The 18,763-nt window shown below is 38.4% G+C and overlaps 1 protein-coding gene across 1 annotated transcript in view; it reads left to right on the top strand.

The window, feature by feature from the left end:
- Window positions 1-8,547, top strand: part of SORCS2 (sortilin related VPS10 domain containing receptor 2) — a 572,656-nt gene extending 564,109 nt beyond the window's left edge. The window contains exons 26-28 of the mRNA XM_074822047.1: window positions 5,779-5,936; window positions 8,092-8,171; window positions 8,511-8,547. Coding sequence (XP_074678148.1) covers window positions 5,779-5,936; window positions 8,092-8,171; window positions 8,511-8,534 — 262 coding nt within the window. The 3' untranslated portion in view covers window positions 8,535-8,547. The remainder of the gene's footprint in view (window positions 1-5,778; window positions 5,937-8,091; window positions 8,172-8,510) is intronic.
- Window positions 8,548-18,763: the final 10,216 nt, after the last annotated feature.

Below are 18,763 nucleotides of genomic sequence, written 5' to 3'. Positions count from 1 at the left end.
AAAAATAGAAAGCCAGAAAATCTTGAGACATGCAGAGTTCTGATCCTTTGTGATCAAAGTAGGTAAGCAATTCAGAGTAGTAAATTAAAAGTAAATTTTAAATTATAAATGCTGATGGCTTGAAAAACTAATTCTAGCTGTATCCCACAAATGAACAAAGATTGGTTTAGATAGTTTGGGAGGGGTTGAATTCTCAGCATGGCAGCAAGGAGCAAGAGATAATACCTCAGTTGCTAAATCTGACTGTGGCTGTGGCAGTGCAGACAACGAACATGAATGGTGGGCAAACCAAGAATAATTTGCCTTTTCTTTGTTTGTACTTTCTGAGTATGGAAATCGCTAATCTGATGCCTCAAGCAAACAGCATGTACAATACTCACTAGTATGCTTCAGTTGTTTAAGCATCCAGATAAAATGGACTACAGGTGATTCTTTTGAACTGAAAAATATGAAGCAGCTGGTAAATAGTTTTGAGAAATCAGGTCTATTTTTTAATGCCGCTCTGGGACCTGCCTATATTTTTTCTATACCATGCCACCTTTCTAAATTTGGTTCAGTAAAAATAAATTTCTTCCATTCCCTTTGAAATAATATTTATATTTTTTTGTGGGTTTCCAGTTGCTATCCAGAACAGAGTTCTTATCCTTTCAGAGTAAGCTTCTATGGTGTGGGGTCCTAAGCAACAGTATAGAGAAGACAAATAGCTGTCTGCACTAGTCAAAGTGGAGGAAAGGAGAATTATTTTTTAGCCACATCAAAGCTGCCATGTAATCATTATGTTACTAGTGGAAGATCTGAAATCATCCTTTTCTTATTTTTCACTTCTGTATAACAACAGGATAGTAGAGTAGCCAAACCAGAGCAAATAGTTGGCTTTTTTCCTTCAGTATTTTACCTGGTTGATAATAGCAAATTTAATTTTCTAAAAGAGTATGAAAATCTTCATCTTTTAATTTGTATGCAAACTACTGCCAGCATACTTAAAGCTGCTTACATTGTTTTCACAAATTGCCGTGATCTTCTTCAGCCAAATTTACACCATTTTGTGTGTATTCATTTTTTTTCCCCACTACTATCAAGTGCCACTTTTGGTAAATGAACCCCCTCCTGGGTCATTTCCACAATCTGGAGCAGAACTGTGTTATCTTTCTGCCTCATTGACTTACTATCTCATTTTCAGTCTCCGAAGAAAAGCTATCTTTTCTCTCCACCTTGCTTATACTACTTTTATGTTCCATGAGAGCAAGTTTAGTCCCAATCCATGCCATTTAGTTATAAAAAAACAGGCACTAATTTAATGACCCATAATATTTCATAAAAACTTCCTCAGAAATCAAAGTAATAGCATGTAGAAAAGATTTCTGAAATGAAGGAGGCACGTAAATCAGGAGTGCCTTAAAGCACAAAGAAGTCAGTCATCTGAACATTAATCCAAACATAATAAAGCCAACACCACAATAAAGTATTCTATTTAATGGATTATTATTGTTGTTAGTTTTATTTAAGTTCCAAGAGAATGCTACGTTATTCCATATCCTTTGCCATGTGAATATGTTCCTATTTTTTATAGTAAACAGAATCTTAATGAAGCCTCTGGAAAACAAATGAAGTTGCATAAAGGCCAATGAATATTGTCTCCAAAAGGAAGGAATTGAAAGTCAAATAAACTAGAGAGTTTAAATGAGTGGGAATCAATAGCTCATCTCCCTCCTGCTGTTCCTTACTGCTGAACATTTTTAAGTGTAAACAGTTTCGGGTATGAACTGTTTAGAATTTGTGAATATAGGGAAGAAAAATAGTACTTTCTGGAATATATTCTAAGTGTGGGACCTAGAGATCTTGGTGAAAGCCATGTGCTGTGATGTTTGTTAGTAGTTCTGTGCAAAATTAAGTCTACAGTTCATATTTTTATGGTCCTCAAAGCAGGCATGAATATTTCTTCTTCTTCATGATTGAAATAAAATGCCACAGAGAAAACAAAAAGAACTAAAAATGTAAACTATGGAGTGCTACTCAGCAGAGGTAATTGTCTCCAGTGATGGATGTGAGCACATGCATTTTGCAGCTGAAGACTAAACCCTCAAAAGAAACTATTGCATAATCTTTTTCTTGGTTCTTATAAATGTGCTTTCAATTTTCATATTGCTGATATAAATCTCTTGGGTCAAATTTCATGTCTTGTCATGTTTTCACAGTAGTCTTTTATGTAGACCCAAGTGTTTCAGCTCTGCCTACTTCAAACAGTTACATTGGACTCAACATAAATTGCTTCCTTAAGAAGAGCAAAGCACATCAGGGTACACAAGAGTTTCTCTCTGTATAATTAGGGGTAGCAGCTTCCTCCCTACATGTTAGAGCAGTGAGGAGTGACTGGAAAATTGTGAGAATCAGGCCCATCTTCAGCAAGGATTCAGTATCCGCATCCTGTTTCATCCCACAGAGCAGTTGTCCCTTATAAATAGAACATCTGGCACGTGTGTTAGAAATGTCACTTGAAAAGGCTTAGACTATCATTTTCTTCAATCTGGTTGAGTCTCTTCCCTGTAAAACTGAACCAATATGAAATACACAGAGATCTCTACAATGTATAAAAGGTCAAAAGTCTACATTGTATGCCTTCACAAGACCTGTAATATTCTCATTCCTCCCATCCTTACTCCATGTATGTAAATCCATACTCCACTTTCCTCTCTAAGTGTGAGGACCAGAGCAAAGTATGGAAGTACCTCAACTTTATACCTCTGAAAAAGGATCTGTACTTAGCAGGACTGGGTTTATGAGATTTAAGTGAGTGAGAAATAAAGCTTACACCTTTTTGCCTTTTACCTGTTAGCCATAAAGCAGTGCTCTTAACAACAATATGTTTAATGGTTATTTGTGTACTTTTGAGGTTTCTTCATGCAGGAACCCCTTAATATGTTTAGTAGTATGTGTTGTGATCTCTAACTAGTAAGTCTGACCAGAGACGTGAGCTGAAGCCTCAGGATTTATACCAAAGGACACACCTTGTTGACCTGGTTTCTGACAGGATCTTCGGCCTGGGCGGACAACAGTTAGACTAGCAGCTCTGCTCCCTTTACTTAACTGCAAAGGTCTGATGTGCCATATGGATTTGAGATGGGTAACATTTTTATTATGTCAAAAATATTTTGATAATGCCATTGATACTTCTACAACCTGTCAGAAATACAGTTTTAAGAAGGTCCCCTAATTATTGCAGAAACATATGTGCTAATTTTGCAGATGTGTTGCAAAGACATTCTTCTGGGTTTTGTTTCCCTTAGGCATTTGGCAGTGGACTGAAAGTGAGCAATTTGACAGGTTTGATGCAGGTCTGATTGAGAGGGATATTGTTTTCCACATGACCAGTTTCATTAGCAGACACATTAAAAATAGTCTGGAGTTACTGTCCCTAAAGAAAAAAAATCAAAATTAATTACCTAATGTATATATTTTGGTAATGAGGAATGTCCTTCCCCCTTTCAATGTGGCTTTCTTTATCCATTTAACGGGAGGGGAGTGTATACACATACCCATACAGATTTGCATGTGTGTGTACATACATAGGTATATAGGATGCAATTCATCCCTTGGGTAGTTCAAATTAAAGGGAGGAGATCCTTTTCAGTCATCTTTCATTATTTAACAATTTCTATTTATTCTAATTACTTTGATACAATGGAAGGTGCTGTTCAAAATAGTTTGCTGCAGTAACTTTTATCTCAAACTAAGATGGTGCCACCTGGTAAAGAATCTTTCTTTTGAAATTACATTTAAAGACAGGTCATCTTCAAAAGCCTAGAGAAAATAGAGCAACCTGTGTATTTATCCAGCTTTCAAACTGCTGCCAGAATATGGAGCAGAAGGTGATTGTTTTTAGAGAGATGCCTAAAAATTAGTGTCACTTTTCTTTTTCTATCTTCTCACTGTCTAAACGAGCTCAGCAGAAACTGCAGCTTAACCTTAGAAGTTCAACCCCGTTTTCTCTTTTCTTCTCGTTGTCTGCCTGTTGCAATAATTTGTGTTTAAGCACCAACTTTGACAGCCATGATCTGCTGTCATGCTGATCAAGCTGTCAAGCTGCTTCTTGAAATGTAAGAAACGGAGCTCACAACTTTGAACTCCCTAATCAGAAGTGTCTGCTTGGTGGCTAGGAAAGGATGTCCGTATGTCCCCAGGCAGATTTCAGGTGAATGCAGCTAAACCAAAGTGTATGGCTCTCAATAAATGTTTAAACCATAAATTCTGCTGCAAAGTTAGAAGTCCCTGATTATTCCCTTTGATTTTACAAAGTCTAATTTAAGATAATCTAGTTAAGAACTGTTTATCAATACTAAGTCTTAAGCCTCCCAGTCTCAGCCACGGTGCTAATTGTTCATTAGAGCCAACAGAACCATTTAATAACTTGCTTTGGGTTTTTCTAGATTCAGATCAGAATGAATGAATGAAACACTCTCTGCTACAGAGAATTTTGTCTAATTCAGCAGTTCCCAGTAGTCCTGGGCCAAGCTTTACATTGTCTGCTTCAAGTGCTGCCTGCTTGACTTCACCAACCTCCTGTCCCAATCCGATATCGGGGAGGGTTCTTAAACGATCCCAAGAGCGAGATTAAGATGAGGTCAGATGCCATACAACCTTGTGAACTTTATTATACAAACAACTGGTAATAGTGATAGGACAGAAAGAAAAGGAAAAGAAAAATCAGAATCCCTAAGCAAGCAAATGGTAGAGGTGCATCAAGATTACTTTCCACCACCACGAATCCAGTGACGTACTGTTGGCTCAGTCTCGGTGCAGGTGATGGTGCTCCAAGAGTGACAAGAGTGATGACAAGCAACCCAAGAGAGGAGTACGCAGTCCTTTTATTGTCCCAGTCCCCACGATTTCTCCAAAGAGTCCGCCAATTTCCACGGAGCTCATTGTAATATGTGCTGCCCCGTGGTCTTCCACGTGCGCATGCCCAGGCATTCACGGTGGTCATGCCGGCCTGCACGTCTTCCTCACCCCGATTTAACTTCGGGCAGATATCGTGGTTTCGTCGGGGACAATTCGTCTCCTTCAGAGCGTACTCCTCCACGGCGACAGGATGCTGCATCCAGGAAGTGGTGACGGTGCAACAGCAATGTTGAGACAGATACAGTCCAACACAGTCCCTTACACCTCCCCTCTCATCTTCTTTGCCCTTACTGATGCCTGTTTACCTCCTTACTACTTACACCTTGATCCTGGCCTCCTGGTTCTTCACACTCTGCTCCCTTTACATTTCCTGTCTCCTGGATTTCTCCTGCTTCTTTCTTCTCAACCCTGATGGAGTATGAGAGTGACATTTGATGCTAACACCCTTCCTTCAGTGTCAGCCCACCTCACCAGTGAGATGTGATGATGACTAGGACCCAGCTTAATGTTTGTGAAGACACCTGGAACCAGGAATGGATTCCTGTTGGGCTTTTTTAGTGCTTGAGTTCTTAAAATAGTTATTTTGTGGTCTTAGTAATTTTTTTTCTCAGTTATCATTCATTGTCTATCAGTCTTCGTCAGAAATTGATGCTTAATTATTACATCGGTATGAACATCATGATAAGGCAGTTACATAAAACTGTGACTGAGAATAAGGAGTTGATAAGTTTAGGTTATGAACACAAAATTAAGGAAGGGTGGGATCGGTGCTGTTTTGTGATTCTGGAATGATTTTCCTCTGCTGGAGCTCTGCTCTCATGCCAGCGTGTGTGCAAAACGAAGGAACTCCATCACAAAACTTTTTCTCCTTGTCCAATTTAGGAAACTGCCAGGCAGAAATGTCTATGCCCAGATGCACAATGAAAAAGAGCAGGAGATGACGAGCCCTGTTAATCACAGTGAGGATACCCAGAACATCATTCAGGGTGAGGAGTTTATTGATGATGATCTGGACTCTCAAACACTAGGTAACGCAAGAGGTAACTTCATTTTTAGTTTATAAATTTTCATAAGTAATTGATTTTTAATTGATGTTTGTTTTCATTTTATCTTTTTTCATTTTCTGCTCAGTCTCAGGAAGAAGTAAATAGTACACCACTAACAAAGGATTATCTCAATTATCTTTTGGCTTCCTTGTAATACAGGCTAATGTATTGATGACATGCTATATAGAGCATGATTGCAGAGGTGGTACAGTTTAATGTCAGGAGAATTACTTCGGCAATTTTAGAGAGAAATTATATTGGTAGAACAGGATATAATAGGTAACAGTTGAATTAACTCAATAATCCTCTGAATTAGTGGAAAATGGAGTTTGGGCCGGAAGGATTTGTAGAGTCAATGTTTCCACGATTTCAGATGAATTGTATCTAGACCCATTGCTATATTTGCCATCATATTCCAGTGTCATTTAAAGTTTTCATGATTAGAAACATTAAATTTATTTCTGTATAAAAATATGACAAATCTTCCCTAATTTAGCTGGTAACTTTCTAGTATTCATGGACTGGTAAGAAGGAACCGATGAGGGAAACTTTCTGTGAATATCTCTTGGTGCAGATGATTTCAGTGTCAGGTGGAAGTGTGTATCCTGGCACACTCTGGTTATTTTTAATGTAACATGGAGTGCTGATCTATAAAGTTTATTTCTTGTAAAATTTAACATTGTGTTCAGACTGCTTTCAGGTCACAGTCTGAAAAGTGTAGGACAATAGAAAAAGCTCCCCAGTTCCATTTCCACACATTTTGTGAAAATAAATCAGATAACCCAAAGCCTTTGAGATTTGTAGCAGTAGATTCATGTGTAACAGGCAACTGTAATGTTTTCATGAACCCACAGAAGATGTGTTTTAGCTGCACCAGAGATAGCCTGGGGAAGGACAGAACTTTGGCAGAGGAAAGATTTCTTTATCTTGGATTTCACCTTATCATTTGTTGTCGATGTCTTTATTTTCATTTGCTGAGCTGTGTGCCGCTTCTAGGTCTTGGAGGTGTTAGCTTTGAGCACAAAGGAAGAATTCAGCCTCCTGCTTTACTTTGTGTATTTCTATCTTTTCTTTGACAACCTTTGTGTATGAGTATCACTGTATTTTCATTCAGATAGTGCAAGATGACCTTGACTGCACTCCTGACTTTACCGGAGTAGTTGACAACAACCCTGGAAAAACAAAGTTTGTGTTAAAATTGTTTGATCAACTCATCTCCAGGGTCTTTAGAGGAGAAGGCTGAATGCTGACAAAGTCCTTGCAGACATACCTATTAAAGTGGAGCATTCAAACACCTCTAGTAATGTACAAAAGCATAACTTCTTTTAATGGCAGAAAACCCCTTATGGCCTATTTATATAAAGCAGCTTGGGATTCTGGAATAAAAAAATGCTACCTTGATTTGTAATGCATTCAGAAATAAACTCTAGTTGCCATGCACTGCTTACTCAGAGGAAAAAAAAATCTTCTATCTGGGCAGAGCATTACTAGGGTTAAAGAGTGCAAGATCATGATGTTTTGATGTGAAACTTAAGACAGTCAACAAATGCAGATCTTGAGATGGTTTGTGCTACTGCCAGGTTGTCAACACCAGCAACATTTCCAGCGGAGCATAAACAGTTCATTTCTGTGAATCATAATCATCCATATTTGTCAGCTACTGTACAGCTTTTAGACACAAGACTTTATTTAAGACATAAAACTATACTTCTGGTCGCTGTACTATTTTGTTATTTTCTTTCCACTAGCTCTGGTATTGCTCAGTACTGCCAAGAAAATATTCCTGTTAATGATAGTCCTCTATTTTATCTGGCTAGAGTATGAAACATGTTATAATCCCTGCTTTATATTAAATTCTGGTTTACGACGTTATTTGCAGAAGGTTCCTATGCTATGGAGACCCCTTCTAGTTCTGGTGAGCTTTCTCCCTCCCTGTTGGGAGATGTCAGTAGCAGCCTCCACTCCATGCACAGCAGGGAGTTAACAGGCCTGGGTTTCTGTTTGTTCTCTCTCTTCTCATAACTTTTGAATTTCCACAGTACAGTATTTCCAGACTCACCCATCCACTTTTTTTGTTTTCTATATATTTTATGTTGCCTACTTTATCGCAACCCCCACCTTGGGACTCCTCAACACCATTACCTTGCAGTGACTCCTTCTGGGAGAAGTGGCAACTTGAACAGCTACAGAGTTCCCTTATTGCTGATGCCGGTCAGTGTCCAGTCCCAGGTCAGTGGCATGTCGAATGGACGCCTCAGGTTCCATTCTCCTCCCTCACCTGCACCCCTCGAGACAACTACACCTTTTTAAGCCACAAAGAGAACCAACTTATGCTGTCACTGGGATAGAAACCCTAGGAATTCACCACAAATTCACCACCATGAGCAAAAACTTTGCGCGAAAGTATGTTGTAGGTACATGGAGCTGTTGCACCAACCTTCACCTGACCTGTTGTTTGATAAAGCCACTCTCTTTATGCAATTGACTTGTCCCTGCAATAAAAGAGGCATTTATTGTGAAGTGCCTGAGATACACTAATGCTGGCCTTTTGTTTCTATATTTTCATAGGCAATCACTCAGGCGTGGTTTTGAGCATCAACTCCAGAGAGATGCACAGTTACCTGGTTAGCTGATATTTACAGCTGAACACAAAAAACGAAAGACTCTTCTCTGTATCGTTTTATTTTTCCCTGGTGATGTCACAAAATTGCAAATATGGCTGTAAGTGCTGGTGGAGAGGAGGTTTCTTATCACTCCCATGGAAAAAAGCATCCATCATCAGTTACCAAGGGAGAAGGATAATACGTCGTGTGTTCACTCTATGGCCTGGGAACTCGTTACGATTGAAACTCAAACTATGGTAGCAAATTTGTAGCCCTAGGCACCTTCAATGCCACCTTATTTCTTTTCTGTATATGCTCTAGTTCTTTATGTTTATTTTTAGAAGGATTGACTGTAACTTTTTAATTATATTTTTAATTGGGGTATTCAGCGGAAGGCTGGGACTCTTTAGCCCAAAAAGGTGATTTTTACACAAGTGACTAGACCAGAACAGATGGTTGGTTGATCACAATGACTTCTTTTAGGAGGCCAAGTGTTTCTGTTCTGGGAGAGGACTGAGTGAGGAGACAAATGCACTCCTAGTTGACACAAGCTCTTCACTTAAACATATGTGAGACAATCTAATTAATTTAGGCTTAGGCCCTTCTGTCAATTAAAGGAAGTAAAGTGTTAATTAAGGTATCTCATAATATAGGATAAAGCACTTGTAAGTGTAGCAAGTCCTGACAAACCATCAGCACCACTATCTCCCCCAATCCCACCCTGTGTGAAAGTAAAACACCAGCTTGATGCTATTTCCAGACCAGGTGCCTTCACTTGTGGACAGTTATTTCAGTTGTTCTCTTGTCTCCTGAGCGAGCACCTCTAGGATGATAGATGAGTTATCCTGTAAAACCCCATGCTGGTGGCCTGTCTCTTTTTAAATTTCCAGAGTGTGTAAATACCTCTTTTAAGTCACTTTCTTTATATGGTTATTTTTTTAAAACTTCCTATTAGGGCAGAGGTGCCGGGCAGGTCAGAGCTCTCCTCCAGGCAGGACTGGGTAGTGCACTGCCACCCCTTCCCACCCACATCCCTCTTTGGGATTTTTCCCTGGCTGTTTGTCTTGCAGGGAGGTGTGGGCAAACTGTGACCTGACGTTTTCCGCTCGGGTAGGTTTGACAATCTGGAGGGCCATGGGGAGGATGGGCTGGGATTTAGGGGTTCGTATTTCCTTTCCATCACTGCAGGGTGTCACTCAGTCCCTACCACTGCTGGCCCCTCTTTCTGCAGGGAGGGCAGCGAGGCTTCTGAAGGAGCTGGCTGCAGAAAGGCTTGTGAGTCAGGTCAGAGTCTTCTAATCCCAATTTTGCTAGTTGGGTCAGAGTTTCCTAGTCCTGACCTCTGCATCCCTAGGGAAGCAGCAGTGTGGTGAACCCACACCCCTCTGGTCTTCTCCCTGTGGTTTATGGAGTTGTGTAGGAAACGGACTGTGGTGTGATGAGTTTAAACATCTGGCATCCTATGTGTCCCAGCTGCCTGGGATTAGGATGTTTCTCTCAGAAACCTATATAATCTCTTCACTTTTTGCCTTTGATAGAGAATAAATAGCTCTTTGCTCACTGAATGTCATACTGATGCTAGTGGCAAGCTCGCACACCACCTTGCTGAATGAGGGTACAGATAGCTAACTACATCTTTCTGAATAAACAAACAAAAAATAATGAATGCTGGTAAGACAGAAAAACACTGTCTTAAAATTACTGTATTCATTGGAGTCTTTTTTCCATGTATCTGTGGATATCCTAGAGCATATTGTCATCAAATACAACAGACTGGCATGTAATAATTCAGTGTAGTACTGTAGGCTCTTGAAACACCACAGGATATATGTGTAAAGCACAAGAAAATCTAGATTATAAATTTACTGTAAGGAACTAGGTGGAAAATTTAAAGTGAAGATTCTGAAAAGTGCTTGTAAACTGCTCAGGAAAATAATTTCAAAAATTGTTCTAAAATTTCTGCCTATTTAGTTGTAGAGTGCCATGCAAACAGATTTATGGAGCAGCAGTGCTCTAGCTGACTGTTGTGTGTCTGACTGTGTAGAAATCTAAAGTGTGACATGTATCTAAGTCTGGGTTTCTTGAAAGGAAGTGCAAATACAAAATGTGCTGTGCATTGGAAATTCTCGGGGTTGTTGCACCAGAGGCTTTCCCTCCTCATCAGCTCTTTAGGCTTTTTCTAATGGAAATGAGCTAGAGCAGAGAATAGAATAGTATTGCAAACAGCTTACTTCTTCCTGTGAAATAAATCTGAAGTGGGTTATTAGTATAGGGCAGGTGAGTGGCAGATTAGCCTCATGGACAAGGGATGGGATGGAAATTCTGGCTTGGGCTTGTTCTCCCACAGTTTGTCTGATTGGCAAAGGACACTGTTGGAACTAGGTCACACATCTAATTTATGCTTTAACAGCTACTTTCATACATTTAATACAGGGTGATTTGTGTCTCTGATAACAGGAGTCTTTTGGAACACTGTAAAATATTTAACCACTTGGTACTCTAATTAACACTTAGCACAATATAGTGCCTGTAATAATATTTTTCGATGCTTATTAATTTGATTCATGCAGCACTCCTGCAAGGTTGGTTTGTCATGTCTTAAAAACACTTTTTTCTAAGAGATGTCAGTATTGCCGTAACTGTATTAATAATACCCAGCAGATAATAAAGGAAGCCTTTGATTCCCTGGCAAGAATAACTTTAAAATGAATTATATTAAAACTGAGAAAATATCATTACCATTTTCCCATTCATGGTGTCTTGGTTTATCTTTAAATGAAAAGTCTCACTAGTGCTAGGTTTTGAATCTCTTGAAGTACGTCCACGACATCTTAGCATTTTATTCTTTATATGTATCCAAAATGGTGATACAGGTGTATACAGAAACACAGAATTGTTTCTATGCACAAAAGCTAGTCACACATGCATGCACACACACATGCAGTATTTGTACATATTCCAATTAAATTTGTTAGTGAGGAAGGGTGATTTGATGGCTAAGAAACAGAAGATGGCTGTCAGGTACCTGGATTCTGTACCCAGACTTTGGGTAAGTTACTTAACCTGTACGTGCCTCAGTTTCCCCACCTGTAAAATGGGGCTGATAGTAATTACCTACCTCACAGGGGTATTGTGAGGCTAAATTAATTACTGTTTGTTCAGGATCTTCAGAGTGAAATAATTTTGTGAGTATAAATTATTAATAGTTTCACTCTCATTATTTTACTTGTAATTATTAGTGTTATTAAAGGTAGTCTACTGAAACCAGCTGCAATTACGTATAAATATAAAAAATGCATAACCCAAAAAAGGTACATCACTTTTTTTTTTGGAAAAAAAAAGGTAATTTTATTTAAAACCTGTTGTTGGAACATATGGCTACGTGGTGAGCATTGCAACACTGGCTGTGATTTTGCTGTTACACACTAGTATCTTAAACTTACTTTTCTGCGTGTTATTTGGTCAAAAGCCCTATAATAATGGGTACAGTGATACTTATCAACATTGATATTGAACTTTACTGAAACTGACAAAATTGGTGGTGTATTGGCCTCATTTACATCTTTTGGCCTTCTTAAACTCTGATGTATTCTCAATTTCAAAAACACCCTGTACTTTCAACAGCGCTCCAAGCAGTACTGATTTGAAATATTCTAACAGAGCCATCAAAATTTACAGCTATCTTTGCTTTTCCTTTTGACATTGAATGTTTTATATAGCTTTGGAGTGGCCCATCCATACAAAGTGCTCAGAAATGCTCAGAAGACATTTATGGAAAATTCACACAGATTATAAATTAATTTCTCAAAAATAAAAGCAATATAAACCAATGTATGTTTTTATACCCTGTAGAAGAGAGTGGTGGAAATGGCTGTGAAGAATTAGAAGGTGCCAGCCTGAGGCAAGATATTGTTGTTATCTCCAATTCACGTCCAATTTCTCTGAACTCTTTTAGGATATTCTCATTGAATTATATCCTTCTTGATCAGTTTTCTGCTTTCAATGACCAGTGTAAAGATCAAAGTGTTTATTCGTATGAAGTAGATGATTTGTTAAGTTACTGTCTTCTGGACAGACATAGACAAATCAGCACTTCGCCATTAGTAGTTCCTAGCGCAAAGCAGATTTCATCTGACATGATTATGATGCTTAGCTGTGTTTTAGGTCCAATGAGACATCCCTTTAGTTGGAATACTCTACTACTGTATGCTGTCTCTTTAATAGAGGTCAGTAAAATGGAACTGCAGTGGTTTCCATCCTCCTTACACAAATACATGCTTAAAGAAATGGGTTTTAAAATTATTTTTAAGAAATTAAATACATGCATTTGTTTGCAGTAACTTTTTGATGATGAACCAGTGGTTCTGATAAGCTTTGAATTTCTAGTGTTATTTCAAGTCAAATACAGTGTTGCTAAGTTGATAGAATCGGTGACAATTTCAGTTTTAGATTTTTCCTATGTTTCCTATAAAAAAGTGTTTTGTAATTTTTCATTAATGAGACTTTGGGGGGAAAAGAGAGACTAACATTTTTATTTCATTGTGCAATCCCTGACAGTTGGAGTTGTTATTGTATATTGATTGATACCGCTGTATTGTTTCCATCTTCATTTTTATTTGAGTTTTAGATGAAAGTAAGTGCACATTTCTCTCAAAATATTGGCTTTCCACCAGAAAGAAATTTATAAGCATCTACCTTTATAAATATTGATTTTTGAGATGCAAAATTTTGTTGTGTTTTCTAAGTCTATACAAAAAGCTGCTTCCTGGTTCATTTTCTCTGTTCTAGTCCCAATTGCACATTGCTTCTACAACTTTCTTTATGAGACTGGCATATAACCTAATCTTACTAGTCTGAGAGTCTTTCTAAAACTTCCATTAGAATAGCATCGAATTGCCTAGAAGTAGTTACAGGATCTGCTCAGACCATTTTCTTAATTTTAAGTATGTATTTTCATATTCTTTATTTCCTCTCAGTATTAGCCCTTTCAGTGACATTTAAGTGCCTGTTTATTCCTGTCATGGAATGTAATGTTTTTCACTTATTTTCAGACTATAATCGTCAAAGTGACAAATTTTGAAATAACTCAGCCTCCCAGTTAACTTTTGCAATTAAAAGCCCAACCCGCAGTCTTTGGGAAATGTCCATCCGTGCACTCTTAATTTTTTAATCTTCTTTCCTAAGTCAGCCCTTCTACCCGATTGATCACCTCAGCAGCTCTTCCTCCAATTCTTTTTGTAACCTTAAGCTGGAGGGTGTGCAGAAGGGTTTCTCAATGTCAAGATGGACTAAAACAGCTCATTTCTCAAATCTGAACGGGAATGTCGTGTGGACAAAGTTTTTATTTTTCCTTTCTTTTCAAGTATGTTGCATAGAGCAGATAGGATTATACATACCATCAGGGAAATAAGGACCTGTAATGGTACTTCAGGGTGATGTGAAGACTAAAGAATGCATTCCTCTTAGAAATGTCCTTTTTTTTTTTTTTTTTTTTTTTTCCCCTGAAAATGATACATACAGCAAGTTAGTTTCATGATTTTTAATATGTGAGATCTCATTTCTTTAAGTCTTCAGTCCCAGCCTTTTTTCTCCTGTTGAATGGAGTGGCATATTACTTAAAATACAAATTGTGAATGAAGGATTTTCACTTTTTTCATGTCTTTTTTTTCCTTATGTGAACTTTGTCAGAATTGCTGTTTTCAGCTAGTTTATGAGCTGGTAGCTGAGATGGTCTTCTGGAAGACAGTATGTAAGACAAGAAATACTGGAAGGCTTAGAAATACGTACTCTGGAGTCCAATGATAAAGCTATGTGAACAAAATCCCTATCAAAGACCTGTTATAGTTTGAATTAAAGTAGATTTTTAATAGTATCTTTAAAAATACATGTTCTTAATTGCATACTCTTTTCTCTCTCTCTCTCCTTGCAGATTGATTTTCTTTTAGCAGCAACATTCACTAGCCCTGAAAAAAGTGGTTTCTTTCCCTTACACAAGTAATTCTGTTTAAAATTATTTCCTTGCAACACCTGAAAGCATTACACAAACTTGAGCTTTATTGATTGGACTTGATTTCTGAGTTTCTGTAGAATTTGCATTTTTACACTGATTTGTTGCAATACAGTGGACATAAAGCCCTATTGGGCAGCAATAATACATGCAGCAGTACATGGCGCTACTTAAATAATATGCCTTTGTTGCACATATTTTTAATGGTGTAATGAGTATATTAATCACCAGGAAGGCCAGGCATTCCAAATAACTTTCTTAGCATGTCTTATATTTCTATGTTATGTGTTGCTAATTTTAGCCAGCTTTTGATACTTATATTTAGTTCTTACTGACAGCGTCTGCTCTTGCAGATCAAAGGGCAAGAATTGGCTTAGTCTCTTTTTTTAAAAAAAAAAAGTATTAATTCACACTGTTTGCTTATTAATTAAAGCAGTTTAAAAAGCAAATCTTTCTGAAATGGCGAAGGAGATGATTTTTAACGAGAACAGCTCATATAGGAAAACATCAGACTTGTATCCATACGGTTTTTGAGGCATTCTTGTTATGGATTCTGAGTAGCGCAGGACTATGCAGAAGGAGAAGTGTACACCCCAAACATCAGTAACATGCATATAGGCAATTTGCAAATGATGAAACTAGTCTAAATGAGAATATTTTAATACACTACTTATGTGTCCCTGATTCACAGAAGGGCATTAAATGGTTAAGATTACAGAATATCATCATAAACATCAAAAGTTACACAATTCACTGGCTCCATTTGCTTGTAAATACACTCTTCTTGGAGTTTTGATATGCTGAACTCTTCAGAGAAGTGACCTGCATTATTTAATGTTTCCAACTTTTTGCTAAGTAATTAACACTTTAGAGAAAAAAATTTCTGAATTTCCAATCGTGTTTGTCCTTGTTTCTTCCCTCCTCCTTTTTTTGTATTTTTGTTTGTTTTCATTATTGCTGCTGTTTGTTGCTCTGCCTTGCCTGCCTCCTCCTCCTGATGACATTCTCTGTAGTCCACTTTTTTCTTCCTTGCTTTTTGTTTTGCCTTATGTTCTGTTTTTATCTGTGTTTTTATTTAGATATGCACCCTACTATGTGATAACAAGAATCATGATCTCTTCCCCATCCCTGTCTCTCCTCTGAGCTCTGCTGTATTATCTGGGTTGATGTAGATCCCCTGTGCTTTGTCTCACTACCTTCCTCACTCATCCTTCCTGTTTCTTTCCCACTTTTGATTCTTTTAATCCTTTCACTTTTAATTTTGGCTCTCATTTTCTCTAAATCTTTCTAGAACTCTTCCCTCTTGCCTTTCCTCTCAGCTGCTTGTCCCAGAGAGCAAATACCTCTAGTCTGCAATGTAGATGAGTGTTGTACTCCCTGGAAGAATAAGTAACTTCCTCTCTCATCCATGTGTATATTGACCTTGTTGTTGGTCTGCAGTGGAAAATATATATTTAATTGAGACAGCTATGCCCATTATCTCCCAAATGCCTCCTTCTGCCTCATTTTGGGTTATGGGGATGAGACATGGTGTTTGCATGAGTTTCCTGGAGGACAGCAAGGGCTGGCTTGCTTTGCTAGCCCTTCAATCTGGCAGTTACAGAATTGCAGCAAGGTTGGGCAGAGACACCTTGCTAGACCATTGGGCTGCGCTTGTATTTCAATAGGGGAAATACTGAGGCCCAAGCTAGTACATAGCCTTTTAGATAAATTGTTACAACCTGGAGCTGAAGAATAGGTGAGGTAAAGAGGGTCCATTCTTAACAGAGGAGCAGGACCAGGGATCATTCCTCTTGGGAGCCATTTGACTTACCATGTTTGTGGGACAGGTCTATGCGCAATCTTTCCTAGAGGCAGAGGCAAATGGCTTGCTTTCAAGTTCCATAAAATAAAAGTTTAAGTAAAGTCACCAGATGGGTTTGACAGAATCTTCTTGTTGGAGAAGTTTGGAGAAGTTGATGGGAATAAGGTAACTGAAAAGCTCAGCGGTACCTTTAAAGGGTAGAGCCTCTGTCAGAGAGGGAGTGTATGTGAGAGAGGTGCAGGAGGGAAGAGAAGCACAAGACTAAACAGGACAAGGAAGAACAGGGAGAAAGCGTTACCACGAGTTGTTGATTTTGTTTTGCTTAAGCCCTGGAGTTTAATTCGTCATGGCAACTATTTTCAGTTTTGTTGGTTATATACAGAGACTTTAAACCATGAGTCTAAACTGACACATCAGGAGTGTGCAAAATTATCATCATTTCTACCTATAATTTAAGAGGGATCTGTCTCACAGCAACATCCCACTTGAGGTGCATGGAAAAGAGGTTGCTTCCCAGGAGTCAGGATGCATGTATGTGTGCTCCAGAGGTAGCTCCCAATGTAGGTTTATTTCTGAGGTGATTGTAGGGCATTTACTAATGGTGTTCCTCCTTAGCACAGCACTGAGGATGCAAGGAAGAAGAATTATTTTATAGGGTCTGTGTCTTGGATTTATACTGCTTAAATATAATTTGCTAAAATCCCTCTATGAGCTGTAATTTTATAATGTTTAGAGAGGATGAATGGAGTTGGTATAGTATTCCTGAGGGTAAACACCAGCCACTGGAGTTTACTGAACATGTAACTAGAAATGGTAATTTTAGGAACACGGAGTTCCTCCATTTCATATACACACTAGTCATTTGAGTACAGCTCCTTTTTTTATTTGTCATTGACAAGCTATGATTTATTTCCTCATGGGTATAAGTCATGGGCTGCGCTTGCTGCAGTGCAGAAGCCTCTGGAGGGAAAATGTTATCAAATGGAGAAGTATACTTGAATTCTCCCTTCTTGATCCCAGTTTCTTCTGAGTTGCTTTTCTCTGATTGTAGTTCTGCCAGTAAGGTGGGTTGATGTCAAAAGAAGATTAACACATTTTTATCCTCTTCTGTGTGGCTGAGAGAAAAATACAAGAAAAATTTTGCAGAGGAATAGCAGATTGGAAGAGGTGGGACACTTATCAACTGGCAGGCCGCTTTGGGAAGCTTCCACCCTCTTATTTTGACAAATAATTTACCTGATTTACCTTTCCATTAACCATAGATATGTTTCTTTGCAAAAGGGGAGGTGGTTCTAAAGAATACCACACTAGTGCATTGCAAGTGTGGTTTTAGGAGACATCAACTATCCACCCTTCCTCACCTAAGTGAAATGATCATATAGCATTGCTCTGTATGAAGCTGCACTAGGAATATCAATTCACCCTGGATTAAGTATTGAAGAAAGATTTGGAGAGATAATGAGAATTGGAATGGGAGCATTTTCCATTTTAAGAGTAAAGGATGAATACTGGTATATTTACAATGCATCTGTGGCTGTTTCAGCACAGGTGGGTCCAAAATCTCTCATTCTAGCTCAGACAGATAAAGCATATAGATTACCCATGCAAAAAAAAGGAGAAAAAATTGGTAATTAAACCAAACCCAAATCATATTTTTTGGCTAATTAGCACTACAGCTCTTGGTAAAGATATGAAAGCCAATAAAATAAAAACTACACTTGAAGATTCACAAAGTATTTCTCCTGTTGTTCATGTGGAGCATTATTTATTTGCCACTGCAGGGCCAAATTCTACCCTAATTTATGACCATGCAGTTCCACAGACTTTCTCAATTCAGCTTTGTGTTATGGAAGAAAGGTGCTCAGCCATGATGAATCTGAAATGCAGCCGTAGGCTGAAATCGCTGGTCATCTCACTGCGTCTGTCCTCACAGAGGTGCCCGGCTGATTTTCATCTGTAATTCCCGTGGCTAACACAAGAGTACATCAGCTAGTGTAAGCTAATTACAGCCAAGGTAGAACTTAGTTTTTGAACTACTTGCAACTGCTTTTCCAGAAAGCATTTCATGATCAGCAAATGCTTAACACTGTGTTTCTAATTGGATTTCTGACAAAGGGGCCCTTCCAATCCATGTAGAAGCTCTCAGCGGTCATCAGTATGCTGTAGTCCATACCTTTAACATACATGGCTACGCAGTCCTCTCCTTCTGCCTTTGCACATTCTAGTATTTGTGAAAACGGTACATGACTTTTCCTAATTTTGTTTCAGGAGACCTTGACTTTGAGCAGGTTTCTTTGTATACAGTATCAGGGCTCAAGGGAAGAATGAAATTAATCCATAACTGGTGCATTGTCATAAATGGGGAAAAGTGTTATTTGTATATTTTTGTAAATATGTAACATTTAAT

Source organism: Strix aluco, chromosome 4 (assembly GCF_031877795.1).
Source record: "Strix aluco isolate bStrAlu1 chromosome 4, bStrAlu1.hap1, whole genome shotgun sequence".
In the NCBI taxonomy this organism is placed as follows: domain Eukaryota; kingdom Metazoa; phylum Chordata; class Aves; order Strigiformes; family Strigidae; genus Strix; species Strix aluco.
The sequence above is the reverse complement of the archived record's forward strand: the minus strand, read 5'-3'. Positions and strand labels throughout refer to the sequence as shown.